The sequence below is a fragment of the Suncus etruscus genome, chromosome 18, assembly GCF_024139225.1.
Source record: "Suncus etruscus isolate mSunEtr1 chromosome 18, mSunEtr1.pri.cur, whole genome shotgun sequence".
Lineage (NCBI taxonomy): Eukaryota > Metazoa > Chordata > Mammalia > Eulipotyphla > Soricidae > Suncus > Suncus etruscus.
Window position 1 is genome coordinate 52,155,798 of NC_064865.1, and position 16,258 is coordinate 52,172,055.

At 37.9% G+C, this 16,258-nt stretch overlaps 1 protein-coding gene across 1 annotated transcript in view; it reads right to left on the reverse strand.

The window, feature by feature from the left end:
• LOC125995840 (ubiquitin carboxyl-terminal hydrolase 8-like) overlaps positions 1–15,624 on the reverse strand; it is a 29,259-nt gene extending 13,635 nt beyond the window's left edge. The window contains exon 1 of the mRNA XM_049764813.1: positions 15,527–15,624. Within this exon, the coding sequence (XP_049620770.1) occupies positions 15,527–15,624 (98 nt within the window). The remainder of the gene's footprint in view (positions 1–15,526) is intronic.
• Between the last annotated feature and the right edge of the window lie 634 nt (positions 15,625–16,258).

The window sequence follows — 16,258 nt, forward strand, 5'->3', positions numbered from 1 at the left end:
AAGGAAAGTAAAAGATGCTGGGTAATATGCTCTTCCTTCTCAATAGTCCAAATGTTGTGACTGAAATAACAATTATTATTTCTACAACATGATCAGAATCTAGTATCCCTATATGAATAGTAATTCCCTTAAGAGTAAGACTGCTTCTTCCAAGAGCAGTCCTACAGTGCCTGGAAAAATCAGACCCTTTATGTCAGATTTTAATTTGTAGGGCTGGTGTGGTGGTTAATGTTTCAGGGCAGGAAATATTTAAGCCACAACTTCCTGCAGTAGAAGGTTGCAGAGAATCTGTTAATCATAGTTGGCCCAGAATGGGGAGTGGGAGTGAAGAAAAGTGTCCCCTGATTCTATGGGCCTAGGGTTGGCCCCTTACCCAATATTGTGAGATAGAATGATTGGGTCTCAGTATCGAGAAGAAAGGTTCAGGAGGAAACCTACAGTTTCTATTTAAAAAAAATGCCCTAGTTTAAATCATCTGCCCTGAATTTGTGAAGCCTGGTGCTAACTTCTTCACCAGTTTCTTGAGGCTGGATTACCAGACCAGTAACAGTATCTAGCCCAGTTATTTCCCTTGCTGTATCTTGGACATGGTCCAGGTGCTCTGTATTCCCTGCAGAAAAAAACCTGATAAATTCTGAAATCACTTCCATACTGAATAATCCTCAGCAGCATGAATGCACGCACGATGTTTAATAGAACCAACATTTCAACACATTCTCAGGTACCCCATTATATTGTCTCTCTTCAGATAGAGAGCAACATTGCCTGGCAATCTTCATTAGCATGCTAATAGTTTTATTAGATGCTATTGTCTTTTTTTTAACCTATAATTTGCTTTTAGATTGCATCTGTTTCCCCAGAAATTCCATACATGCCTCAAAAATTCCCTGAAAAGCCCTTGTATCACTCCCTTTAATTTAAACATCAGCATCAATCTTTTCCTAAACCCACAATGCTACCTCATGACCTGAGCTTGGATAACATGAAGCAGAGAAGCTTGTTTTCTTATATTAGTCCATTTTCCTATCCCAATCAACATCTCCTAAGTCAACTGAACTCCTAAAATTCTCCTTTCATAATGACACAGGGTGTGAAGTTTTGTCTTAGCCTCATCACTAAACCACATTTCCCCCTGTGGAGAGCTCAGGCAGGTTCTAGCAATCATATGAAGTGACTGAGGGGTCCAAAGCACATTCTAATTCTAGCCTAGAAGGTACTTAAGACAGTATGGAAACGTTGGTTCATATGATGTACAGGTCTTTCAAAATGGCTGCATGAGTTCATCTTTAAATCCTCATAAGAAAGAGGCTAATTACCCTCCAGATGATTGGCAGAAGGCTCAAGTTTATGGGACCTAAAACCTTATGGAGTTTGTTAGGCAGTCTCTACATGTGGAGGAGTAGTGGAGGATGTTTCTGCTGGGTTGCTTTCAGACTTTGAACCAGAAGATGCAGTAGCTGACTCATCGTCAATATTTTCTTCATCTGAGGTACTAGGCCTAGAAGATGGTGGTTTCTCTGGTTTATACCAGTAGTGAACAATAAATTATTAGCCCTTAGACATCTCCTAATTAAGGAGTACATCACCACTTGGAAGGTGCATCCATCATCTAATTTAGAAGAAATTTTAGCAAGCATGACATGTCAATACCATGTCACGTAAGAGACATGTATATGAATACACCTGAGTAACATCAAGCTGGCTAAGAGTAACATCAAGGTACCTAAAATGCATATCACCACTTCTTTAAATAACATGGTAAAGGGCATGGTAAAAGGCTTAGTACCTTCATTCCAAAGCCAGGAGAATATCAAAGTCTTAATCCACCAGGGAATTATGACTATAATCCACCAGGGGACCATGGCACTTTCCGTTTTGTTGAGGTATTTCTTCTCAGGTCCCTTTTTCGGGTGTCAGATGTAAAGACCCAACACTGTATCCCACTCTGGAGAAATGAGTCTGGAGTAGTGGTTGCCGCAGGAAATAATCCAAACCAGATTGAGAGGGTAAATCAGACGTGGTCAGGTGGCTTTCTGCCTTGCTTAGTGAGAAAGCTGTCTGCCAGAGCTGTAGATTCTATTGAGTACAGAAACAACCTCCATGCAGGGGAGTACAGTCAAATGACCTATTTTGAGCCAGTTCCACCCAGGCTTGCTTGATATGTAAAACAAGATACTAGGAAAATTTTTGTTTTGAATGAAACCAACTTGTAAACAAACAGATATAAAAATAACCCCAGGGATGATTTTTTTTTTTTTTGGATAAAACCAAGTTGTAAACAGATACAAAGATACCAGGGATGATATTTGTTTTGGGTAAAACCAAGTTGTAAGATTTGAACCAACATTCAATAAAATACAATATTTATTTTTTGGTGTTTGGACCACAACTGATGATGCTTAGGGGGTAACTGCTGGTTCTGCATATGGGAATTTCTCTTGATCATGTTCAGTGGTGTTGGGGTGCAAAGATCAAACTCAGGTTGGCCACATGCAAGGCAAATGTCCTATAGTACTATCTCTCTAGCCACAAAATACAATTTTTGGATAGTTTACTGTGAACAGTATACAAATCCCAATGGTTACATGGTAAATCATGGTCAGTTTTATATAAAGCAATGAGCTCTTGGATAAAAATGAAAACAGTGTTTTTGAAAATTTTCTCTCTCTTTTTCTTTTTTTTTAGGCCACACCTGGATTAAAACCACACGTAGCTATCCCCATACCATAGCTCAGGTGATGGGTCTCATGCCACACAGGGGATGGAATTGGGTTTCCTACATGAAAGAGTATCTGCTTTCATTCAATGAGCAAAAGATGCAGTATAATTTTAATATTAATTACAAAATCAGAAGATAATCAAATGTACTGCTCTACTTAATATATTTTTTATTTTTTATTTTATTTTATTTATTTTGGTATTTTTTTTTGGGGGGGATCACACCCGGCAGCGCTCAGGGGTTACTCCTGGCTCTACACTCAGAAATCACTCCTGGCAGGCTAGAGGGGACCATATGGGATGCTGGGATTCGACCCACCGTCCTTCTGCATGCAAGGCAAACTCACTACCTCCATGCTATCTCTCAAGCCCCTACTTAATATATTTTAACTTTTATTTCTTTCTCATGTTTTTAATTTATAAAAAAAATTATATAAAAATAAGACCACAATATCTGCCACAAACAGGCTTGCTCTGGTTTTCAAGTTGTCAACAACTTTTACTAAACCTTGTTATACTGTTAAGCCTGAAACTAAGAAACAAAACGAGAACCTGATTTTTAGGGTAAATGGACAGTGTAAATAGTGACTTTGTAAATTAGTAGAATTTAGCCAGGGCCAATAATGATGGATGAGAGATTTTATCTTTCTAAATTAGATCTGAGCATGATTGTTTTTCCTCAATTTATCAGAGCATTGCTTAATTAAATTAAAGATATAAAATCAGCATTTACTAGGTTTTCTGTCCCCTCAATCAATTGGAAATGAATATGGTATATAAAAACACAATACTTATTTGTAATTTATGATATATTCTACAGAAAAAGTCTTCAAGAAGGAGAAATGAGTGGAAGAATTAAGTAACTATATTTTTTTTAGCACACTAGTACTTTACAAAGGGAGAGAGATAGACACAGAATAATCTCACTCATCTATGGGTTTTAAGAAAAATTAAACACATTAATGTAATTAGACCCAGGGACAATAGAGTTAAGGGCTGGAAGGCCCAGAAGGACAGGCTCACAATTTGAAACTCACCACAAAGAGTAGTGAACGCTGTTAGGGATAACTACACTAACAACTAGCATGACAATGTTAAAGAATGAAAGAAGTAAAATGTCTGTCGAGAATACAGGCAGGAGTGGGTGGGGGGGGCATTGGTGTTGGGAATGTTGCATTGGGGAAGGGGGCTATTCTGTTTATGACTGAAACCCAACTACAAACATGCTTGTAATCATGGTGCTTAAATAAAGATTTATATATTAAAAAAACACACTAAGATTTTACTGTGGCATTGGAAGGAAAATAATTATTCATATATCAGATATATGGACTTAGCTTCCTGTGAATCTATACACATGTTTTGCATAAATATAAGTTTTAATTTAAGTCCCTCATAACATTTGGAACTTATCAAAATTAGATTTTATGCATGGCAACAAGAATATTCTAAGTCCTGTTGCAATCAATTATTCATTGGTAGAAAAGCAAATATATGATTTCTGGTCTCTAAGATGTTCTTTTATGACCAAGTAACAGTTAAGATACCTAAGGAATGAACAAAGGGGGTCAGCAAAGAGCTTTCCATACTGTACCCTGACATCTCAACAATAGTAAAATAAGCATAAGTTACCTATATAATAAGAAAACAATAATCATTGACTCAGTATCATAGTAAGATTTAATCTTGCCTGACTAATTACATGTGCTTTAATATCCAAGAATTATCATTGAGGTTGCTCATGGAAGTGTGTGGAAGTAAGTTCTATTGAAAACAGTCTTTGTTGTTGATGTTGGAGTCTCTTTTATTCTCTGATCCTTCAAACTTCTTTGAAAGAGGTTTAAAGAGCTGATATTACAATTACGTTTCCTCTTGTTCCATGCCTAGAGAACTGCTAAGAAAGACAGTTCAAGTATTTTCTTTAATATTGGCAGAGAAGAATAAAAATAATGAAAAAAATGTTGAAAATTATATATCTAGCTAGAATCATAAAGCATCTTAGATGTAGGTATGATAAATTTCTATTATTTTTCTAGCAAATATATATATATGTATATATCATGCAATTCTTTTATTCATTTTTTTTAACATTCTTTTTTTCCTTGGTGTTTGAGCCATACCTTGTATTGTTCAGGACTTTCTCTGACTGCACTTAGAAATCACTTTTAATAGGCTCAGAAGACCATATTGAATGGCCAGGATTGACCTCAGGCAATGACCCCAGTCAGTGTCTTATTCAATGTATTATTTTTACAGTTTCAGGGAAGAGTAATTTTTAAAATCAATTCAATATGAATTACAAAGTAGTTTTTTATGAAAAGTACAAATAATGAAATATCTTAAAACAAATTTATGTAACTACCAAAGAAACTATAATTACATAGTTTTAAAGTAAATTAATTTATACAAACATAAAAAAGAAAAATATAGAATAAGATTAATATTACATGACCATAAACTTAGAAATTAGAACTTGACATTATAGAATGTTTAATTTTATATTAACTTTATTTTATTTTGTAGATACATTAAGACTAAAAGATCAGCATTTAAAAAAACTTAGGGAGAGGAAGAGATAAAAACATTCAGATAAAATATTTTTATGAGATATGTAAAAAGTTTTTATGGCACCACAGGAGAAATTATGAAAACAATTATAATTAAAATATGGTAGAGAAGAAAGTCTTTTACAACCCAATCGAAGGTAACAAATTTGAGCACGTCTAAACTTCGAAAAATGATAAAATCTGGTAGCTGGAGCAATAAGCACAGTGGGTAAGGGTGTTTGTCTTGCACACAGCCAACCTGGGTTTGATCCCTGGCATTCAATATGGTTCCCCGAGCTTGCCAGGAGTGCTTTCTGAGCACAGAGCCAAGAGTAACCCCCTGAGCACTGCTGGGTGTGGCCCCAAACAAATAAACAGACAAAAAGATAAGAGCAGTTTTTGTACAGATAAAGAAGAAAAGAGGACAACATTGTGAGCAAGAAAGAAAATAGTAATATGATAGTAGATACATCTGTATAGGGGTTGGAGAGGTAGCATGGAAGTAGAGCATTTGCCTTGCATGCCAAAGGATAGTGGTTCGAACTTGGCATCCCATATGGTCCCCCAAGCCTGCCAGGGCTGATTTCTGAGCGTACAGCCAGGAGTAACTCCTGTGCGCTGCTGGGTGTGACCAAAAAAAAGAAAAAACCCGAAACATACATACAAACAGCCATGATATAATATATAATTATATATTATATAATATAACACCAACAACCAAAAAGAAAAAAAGGGGGGGGGGCAAGAAAAGAACATTCATCAGTTGATTGAGTGATTATGAATCAATACTTGCAATGACTTTTTACGTATATTAACTTATGCTGCTGTATAATAATTCATAAAACCGACTCTGAGACAAAACTATTTAGAATAAAACAATGAGTAAATGGAATTAATTACCAGGAAATATCACAAAAATAAGAAGATAGAACCAAAATGAAAAAAATAAAGCAAAAAAATAAAATGGCAGTAAATAAGTACAATTAACCCAGACATAAATGGCTTAGATCCAACAGTCAAAAGCTATAGGATGATTGGATGGATAACAATACAACAGCTATTTACATTATGAATATGAGTGTCACTTCAGTTCTAAAAGCAAACAATCTTAGAGATGTTGAACAAGGTGTTTCAAACCAATAATTCAGAGAAAAAAAACAAGAACTATTATTTTAATATATGCTAAAATAGATTTTTCAAACAAAAGTTACAGAGACAAATATGGACATTAATTACCAAAGGGTCGATCCATATAAATATGATAACTATTTGGTACAAGTCATTAATATTTATGCACCCATACAGAAGCAACCAATTGTACTTAAAAGCAAATAATTAGCAGACTTCAAGGATTACATCTACAGCAATAAAATAATAGTACAGGATTTTAATATACCATTTACAGCAAAGGACATATTTATTAGATCCAAAAGAAAATGAACAAAGAAATAATGGCTGGGAGCTAGAGAGATAATACAATGAGTAGGGTACTTATCTTGTAGGGGGTTAAGCTGGAATTTATTCTCCAGTCTTGCTTATGGTTACCTGAGAACTTACAGGAATAATTTATGAAGAGTTGAGTGTAAGCCCTGAGTATTAACAGGTGTGACTCCCAATAGTTAAAGAATATAATTAAAGGCTTAAGGGAAGAAATTGATAAAGTAGATTTAGTAGACATATATATCCCAAAAAAACTGAAAAACAAACAAACATTTTTCTTAAGAGAGCACATGGGGGAAATCTTCAAAAATAACATGCTAGACAAATGCCAAAAAGTCTTGGTAGATCTTGGGACACTGGTGATGGGACTGTTGCACTGGTGAAGGGGGGTTTTCTTTACATGACTGAAACCCAACTACAATCGTATTTGTAATCAAGGGGTTTAAATAAAGATATTAATCTAAAAAAAATTTCTCCTAAGGAAATTATAAGTCTGCTTTAAAAATGATAAATTGTGAAATTTTGTGATAAAAATATATAATATGCTCATTTGTTATTTCATGTCATGAATATTTACAGTCATTAAAATATTAAGTTAATTAATACAAAAATGACCCCCGCATGCCTATGTTCATTGCAGCACTATTTACAGTAACCAGAATCTGGAAACAACCCAGATGTCCAAATCCAGATGAGTGGCTAAAGAAACTACATTAAAACAATGGCATACTGGGGCCGGAGAGATAGCATGGAGGTAAGGCGTTTGCCTTTCATGCAGGAGGTCATCGGTTCAAATCCCGGCGCCCCATATGGTCCCCTGTGCCTGCCAGGAGCAATTTCTGAGCCTGGAGCCAGGAATAACCCCTGAGCACTGCCGGGTGTGACCCAAAAACCAAAAAAAAAAAAAAAAAAAAACAAAACAATGGCATACTATGCAGCTATCATAAAAAAAATGAAGTCATAAAATTTGCCTATACAAAAATGGACATTTAAACTATTATACTGAGTGAAGTGAGTCAGAGGGAGAGAAATACACAGAATAGCCTCCGTCCTCTGTGGGATTTTAGGAAAAGACATTATGGTGGTAATACTCAGAGACAATAGAGATGCAGCCTGAAAGGACCAGCCCATGATACAAGCATACCACAAAGAAGGGCAGGTAGAGAAATAACTACATTATTAACTATCGTGACAATGTAGTGAGTGAGAGAAACAGAATGCCTGTCATGAAGACAGGCAAGGGATGGGGAGGAGGGAGATGAGAGCCACTGGTAGTGGGAATATTGCAATGGTGAAAGAGGTTGTACTTTTTATGACTGAAACCCAACTACAAACATATTTGTAATCATGACGCTTAAATATATTATTAAAATAGAAATAAAAACTTAAAAACTTAAAAAAAAAGTCTTGGTAGATATAAGAAAATTTGAACCATTTCAAACATCTTAAATCTAAATGGTAGAGAATAGAAATCAACTATAAAGACTATAGCAGGAAACACTCCAAATATATAGTAACTAAGAAAAATGCTTCTCAATGTTTCTTGAGTTAATGGACAAATCCTAAGAGAACTAAAAAAATGACCTGGAGAGTAGTGAAAACAAAGAGACTATGCTCCAAATCCTTTGGGATGCAGAAAAAGTACAAACACAACGTTGATATAATGCAGGACCACCTCAATCCAAGAAATAAAAAATCAAATCAAATCAAGACTTAAACTTGAAAGGATAATAAAAGAGGGAAACCCAGAATCAAAAGACAGAAGAAATAAAAAGCAGTGGAAATAATAAATAAAGGTGAAAATGAATTTCCGAAGTTCAATAAAACAAGGGCTGCATTTGGAAAGACTAAATAAATAAAATTAATAAAATCCATATTGAACCGACCATAAAAAGTAAGAAAACCCTGAATTGTCAAATGTAAGAGGCAAAGTTAAAGTTGATACTGCAGAAATACTGATCATTCGGATGCACATAAAAAAAAAGACTGCCACAAAATCTTGCCAATTAAAATCCAACAACACATCAAGAGAATCTTTTATTCACTGCCACATTGCCTACATTCCCATAGTACAAGGGTGATTGAACTTATGCAAACCAATAAATGCAATACACCATATCAAATAAAAGGCAAAATCATGTGCTTCTATTGTAGTTTCCTTGTGATCCTTATGCTCATCTGTTTTGGAGAAAATGGAGATTGCAATCTGAGACTGATAACGTTGTCTCATTTCTCTTCTTCCCCTTTCTTTCTTGTGTACTGATTTTATTGACCTTTCAAAAACATGGGTTTGTTTCATTGATTTTTCTCATGAAATCTGTTTCCAAGTTTCCCATTTCATTTCTCTGTGTTATAACTAGGGCTTATTGTGTTCTTTTAAATATTCTTGAGGTAGAGGCTTATAGTTTGCCTTTGAGACTCTTTCTTGGAAAAAAATGAAGATTTAATGCTTTGAGTGTTTCTCTGATGTAATTTGATCATAATCTTTAAAGTCAATGGGAAATAAATCTATTATTTAATGTCAAAGTGTTCAGAAATTTTTGTCACGTTCATCTGTTCTTGATATATACACACTAATTCTATTGTGCCTAGAGAATACACTTTATATGAATCAAGTTCTATAAACAATATTCAAAAACATAGGAGGAAAAATAAAAATATATAGAATGAAGACACAAATGATTGAATTTGGCTGAAAGCAGATCATAATGTATCAGTATGATATCATGTCTGCAAGTGATGGTATTTTATCTTTATTAGTATATTTATAGGCGCATGAAAAATAGTCTTTGTTGTTTATTCTAGGCCACAGCTGATAGTACTTAGGAGCAACATCTGGCTCTGTGCTCAGGGGAAAAATGGGATGCCATGATCAAACCAAGGTTGACCATATGCTGGTATGTTAGGGAAGGAGATTTTTCAAATGCAGGATAGTGTTTTGTTATTTCAGAGGGCAGGAACTTTTCAGAATACACGTGCACAGAGGGCAGTGTTTTGGAATATAGGTGAAGTATGCAAACCTACATGATGAACCCCAACAGAAATCCCTTCTACTTCTGACATGGCGGGTATTGACCATAATTATTATAGTCAAGGACAGGGGTGGCGAACAGGATTTTGACCCTCACTCAAAGATGGCAAAATGCAATATGTGTTTAATATATTATTGTGAAAATTATATGCTTTTGTGTGTCTGTTTCAGCAGGTCACTGCGTGGTGTGGCTCTCTGACTCTCACAGTTTAAAATTTTGGCTCTTTGTGTCGAACTTGTTCGCCACCCCTGGTCAAGGAGCCAAAAAAAATCTGGGCATGAGAGAGGCTAGAGTGATCAATTGTGTTGGTTTTGCATTCTTGCTCTTAGGGATTGACAGGAAGGAAGCGTCAATAAGGGACCTGATTTTTCATCTCTCAGGCAATGTCATGCTGGTGACAGAATGATGGGTGGGTTCCCACATACAAACATAGGCTATAGCCTTTTGAGCCAATTGGCTGGCCTGCTTTTTTGTTTTAGACATTCAGAAAGTATTTCTAGAAAAGTTACTTCAAGCACCATCTAGAAAATATCACCCTAGTGTTGAATCTTGGTGCAGTGTCTTCCATGCTGATCCTTCTAAGAAAAGCAGATTTTTACATCTTCCCAACCTTAGTACTTCTAACCTTGAACTTTTGCTTCCAGGTTGTAGGACTTTTTGAAAAATGTCCCCTGACTTGGGTAATGACATGATCATCAAAGGTTACCATCATAGTTACCATGCTAGGTGAATAGCTATATACAATAGGGAATCTTGTGTATTGTCAATGTGGCTCTGAAGAGGCTCCCTGATAACTTCCACATAGAGGGGGACACTGTACCTGGCCACCCCCTGCAGATCCACAGGGACACTCCCCAAGCACAGCAGGCACAGAGGGGACACTCTATCAGTATCCACAGGTGGTACCCAGGCTCAGGTCTGGACTGAAGGTGCAGAGTAGTTTATGAGAAGACCTTCACCAGGATTCTCTTCAGGGTATCTTTCCCACATGACTGCTCTTCACACCTCCACTCTCCATTCTTCCAGGCGGCTTTGTTTACCTCCTCTCAGACCTGGGATTCCCTGAGTTGTGATGGCCATCTTGTCAGTATTCCTTTCACTGACACCTCTGCACAGTCTCATCACCAGAGGTAAACGGATCCTAGTGAAGGGGGTCACTTTTCATGGTGCCTTTCTAGTGGCGACCCACGGTTTCTTCTACAGAGATGAGGCAGCATCTCTGTGCTCTCCCATTCCCAGTTTTTCACATGTACCCTTAGATGAGGAGAAAGGGAGGAAGGTGTAGGAGTCTCTAGGAAACTTCTAGAAGCATAGAATGACTTCAGCCAACAAATGCCAAACTTCTTCCTTGATTCAGTTACAAAGATGTGAACATATTTTTAGTCAGTTGGGACCACACTTGCTAATGCCAGCAAAGCTTTGACTAGGAAAAACCTAAAACCAATGCCTCCATCCACATATTCCCTCAGAGGACACCTTGGGCCCCTCTGGTCAGGGCTCTCAGAGGCTCCTCATTTTCCTGATTAGCCCCACATGATGACTCAGATGTAATGATCCTCCACATGGGTTTGTGACTACAGGTCAAGTATGGGACTTCTGTTCTCCCACATTGCTGAAATTTCAAAGGGAAAAAAAATCCAATATTTTAACAGTACTGCATGCAATGACTTAGCTGAGAAATAGCCACAACACTCAAAATAGTTTCTGGACGTGAGGTAAAATTGGTTCCCTCTGAATGCCTAGCCCTGTTCCTGGAGTCCTCCAGAGGAGTGATGTTCTGTTTCTTAGCTTCAGGGTCCTCAAGCTCAGCGTTTCTCTGAAGTGACTCATTCTTAGGCATAGGTCTGCCATTGAACACCACCTCAAGAATTTTCTTTGTGGCCTTACCTGATGTCACACAGGCATTATCTGTTAATCAGGATCTAAAATATTTTTTAAAGCAATATAGGATTGTTTCTATGATGTCAAGGCTGACATACCAGCCAGTCAGATGGGTATTGGGGAAATGCAGCCCAACAACAATTTTTGAAGTCCATTTTTAAATTCCCAAAATCCATAGTTCCTGAGGCAATTGAGCCTGAAATTACAGGAACTGTTTATATAGTTTCTGCTGACAGCATCTTGCATTGAAGAGTCACAAAGGGTCACAGGGTGGAGACAGGGAATGCTATGGTCATGGAGCCCACAGATTCTGTCCTATCCTGGGGCCTCGGTGGTCTCTTTTTAGCCCTCCTTGACCTCTTCCCTACTTCTCACTTATTTCTTCCTTCTAGCTCCCTGCTCCCATGTTTTGTTCTCTCAGTGAGCCCTCTGGCCTATTTGATGTCTGACTGGGTGTATCCAGTTCTGTTTGTAAGCTTGATAGAGGCCCTGCATTTGGGAAACATGACCCTTTCTTCTTGTGTCCAGATTCTCATTCCAACAGACCTTTATGGCTTCACATATTAACCAGTATTGAGAGTCGAACTGGATGGAATTGGCTGCGAGCACTGACACAGTGATCAGGCAGTTTATATCATGGGATCTTACTTTTTTTTTTTTTTTTTTTGTGGTTTTTGGGTCACACCCGGCAGTGCTCAGGGGTTATTCCTGGCTCCAGGCTCAGAAATTGCTCCTGGCAGGCACGGGAGGACCATATATGGGACGCTGGGATTCGAACCGATGACCTCCTGCATGAGAGGCAAACGCCTTACCTCCATGCTATCTCTCCGGCCCCGGGATCTTACTTTTTAATATTTGGTACTCAACCCTACACTATTTAAACCCTAAGTCATACAATATTACATGGTTCTACTCACCAATTGTCCCACTGTGATGTGATATATCTCTAGAATATCTGGTCCCTTGCTGATGGCTATTGGAAAGAAAGCTGAAGTTGGTGGCAGGTTTTGAAAAATCGGTGGTCTGATTTCATTGTGCGTCAAAATTGGCAACACAGGATAGGAACTTCAGTGTCAGTCCTCTTAACAGTTCATGTGAGGTCACATTGGTGCTTCCATTCCCTTGTGGTGGTGGCCCATGTTTTACTTTTTTTTTAGAAGCTAGAATTTACTTTGAAATAGCATATATTTAGCATTCGTATATTTATATGAACATATAAATATTTTATTTATTTGACATATATTTAACACTCAGAAGATAGTTTTGAAAAATTACTTAGCACTTTATTTAAAAAATATCTTTATTTAGGGGCTGGAACAGTGACACAAGTGGGGTAGGGCATCTTCCTTGCAGACGCTAACCTAGGACAAACCGTGGTCAGATCCCCTGGTGTCTTTATATGGTCCCCCAAACCAGGAGTGATTTTTGAGTGTAAAGCTAGACTCCAGAACTTCACTGGGTGTAGCCCCCCCAAAACAAACAAACAAACAAACAAAAAAAAACAACTTAAAGCACCATGATTACAAACATGTTTGTAGTTGGGTTTCAGTCATAAAAAGAATACCCCTTTCACCAGTGCAACCTTCTCGCTACTGATGCTCCCTGTCTCCCTCCTCCCACCCCCTGCCTCTCTTTGAGACAGGCAGGCATTCTACTTCTCTCACTACCATTGTCATACTAGTTAGTGTAGTTATTTCTCTACACTTGCACTCACCAAACTTCGTGATAAACTTTATATTGTGGCCTGTCCTTCAAGCCCTCTATTGTTTTACTTTTATCCTGTCTTTTCACACTATAAAAACATCCTCATTGTTGACACCTAGCACTCTTAGATGCTTTTTGGTAAAATCCAGAGGCCTGGTTGGGCCAGCCAGTAGCTTCCATCCTTAGCATTATCACTCATATACAAGCACAGGTCTGCTCCTGGTGCTTTCTCTTTATGCTTCCCTAATTAGTATATTTATTTCTTCTTCACACTAACCTTGACTGGGAGTGGGGGCCCAGGCTGCTGTGAGCAAAATATTTTCATCGGGTTTGGCAAGAAAGCATGACTTTTGTAAAACATCACTCAGATTGAACACAAACAACACTGTCACAAACATCATCCTGTTGTAAACATGTTTACTCAAATTCTCTCATCCATGGGTGCTGAGCTGGAACCCTATGGGTCCCTTAGCTCTTTTCAGGCATTCATTACAACTAGGATCTAGTATGCCCAGATAGCTTATACGTTGGTTTGTGAATGGGAAATTGCTGATTTTATTTTGGATTTGGGAAACCATTCTCCTCATTGGTGCTGAGTCCTATGTCATCTTTGGGCACTCACAAAACTCAAGTAGCTATACAATATCTGTAAATCACTGGGTTTCAGAGCTGGCTGAGGGATGTGGTGTCTCATCTCTCTGAAGATGCCAAAGCTTAAGCCACACAATGACTTGAGGCACTTGCATCCTTTGATAGGCCATTAGTCCTTTCAATTCTAAAAATTAATATTTCTTCCTTTTACATGGTTGTTTTTATTTTGATTGTTAGTTTTGTTTTGGGACCACACCCAGCAGCTCTCAGGGTTTACTCCTGACTCTGAATTTAAAAATTGTTCCTGGCAGGATCAGGATGTTGGGATCAAACCAGGGTTAGCTGCATGCCTCAAGGCAAATGCCCTTCCCACTATGCTATATTGCTCTGGCTCTCTTATGTTTCTTTTTTAGTTGAAGTAGACTTCTTACTGAATCTTAAAAACAGTGCAAATATCTGCCTCCCAGTGGACTGTTGGATTTAAAAACACCCCACAGGGCTCAAACAATATCTTTGACTCACAATTATGCATATGGGAAAGTTGAAAATAAAGATTCTAGGGACTCCTCCTGGCTTCATGATCTTCCACACATCACCAGGCAGAAAGTGGGTGAGGAGAGATGGATCCATCCCAGGCAGCAGAGGTGGAAGCTGGTGGCACTAATTTCCTTCTCAAGGCTCCATCCGCTTCACTCAGTCTCCGCCTCTGAAAGGCCTCAGTTTTGATGCCAGTTGTCTGGTTCTGTTGTTGCTTGTTCCTTTTCACCCAACATAGAAGGAATCACTGTGGTTGAACGTTTCTGCTTTTCACTTCTTTCCTTTCCAAAGTGAAGCAGCAAGCATCACATTATTGGGCCCTAGCACAGAAGACCCATGGGCAGGTTGGCCAATTGTGGCTGGAAGTGGCCCAGGCCCCCCTCCTTTGCACCCAAAGAATCTTACTCTTGGGTTGCTATGACCACCTCTATGATATAATTTGAACATCTCACTTGGAGTCTCTTGGCACTAAAATGGTACACAGAAGAGTGCTAGGAGTCTCAGATACAAAAGAAAGAGCTGTTCTATTTGCTTTAAAAAGGTATGTTTTTCAGGGGCCATTGTGTATATATATTTTTTTATTTCTGAAAAAGGAGCTGTAAGACAAATACATTTGAGAATCTTTGGTGAAGGACACACTAAAAGTAGTTTTATTGACTTTCAGCACAATAGATGGGATTTAATTTTATTTTTCTGTTGGGGTTATGCCATACACTGCTCAGGGGGCACACAGAGCATTTTGGGGAAACAAACAATGCCACATTGAATTTGCCTCCTACCAGCAAATCATGGTTGACTTATCACTCAAGACCCATAAATGGATTTTTTTCCCCTGATTTTTGATTGAGGGCAAGACTTGGCAATTCTCAGGGGTAATGTGGCTTGGGATCTTCCCTTGCAATGCTCAGGCCTTTGGCAGTTAAGGAGGTCCCAACCCACCCCCCCCCCCTGTTCCAGCCCTTTGAGCTAGATTCTTACTTACTTGTCAAACTCACTTTTCATGGTAGTTTTGTTTTTTTCAAATGTGTACATTTGTTATTAAAGTGAGAAGGACACAGCATTGGAAAATGATCATACTTTCGACAGTTTTGACGCTGGACACTACTGTTGGAGGTGACATAGTCCCATAGTCCTGTTTCTTGCTTGCAAAGCTGGTGTTTCATTAAACATATCATTTTGCTTCTTAACACAGGCCTCAGAAGTCAGACCACAGTCTTCTTGAATGACTTTTATCCATTTCAGGATACAGCATTCTGGAGTGCTGGGATTTACCATGGTACATACCTTGAACCTTAAAGTCTCCCCTATTTTTTTTTTTAATTCCTGTTTATCAGAATTTGAAAACCTCTTTAGCCTAATAATTTGCAGTGTTCTTAAAGATAGTTATTCATGAACTTGGATCTAATATTCTTTAGGGTAAGCAACCTTAAGCCCTTCCCATTTTGCAAATATATTGTCCTACTTTCTTATAGCTTCAGCATATGAATTTATAATCATAATTGAAATGATGATAAAATTCTGTAGTTTAAGAGCACTTTCATTTTCCTTTTATTTGTTCCTTTCAAGAACATTGTGATACAAAGAGAATATGCTTAGAATAGAACCTGGGAATAGAATAAAGTTATCCTGATGAGAAATGAAGGGTCAGTGGTAATCAGAGATTGATATGAGAATATAAAATAATGCAAAATTTTTGAGGCAGTGGGTGAGGATGGTTTGACCACATCTGGCAGCGCTTAAAGCTCAATCCTGTGTCTGGTAGTCCTGGTAGTGCTCATGGCAGAGTCAGGAATTAAACCGGGGTCAGCT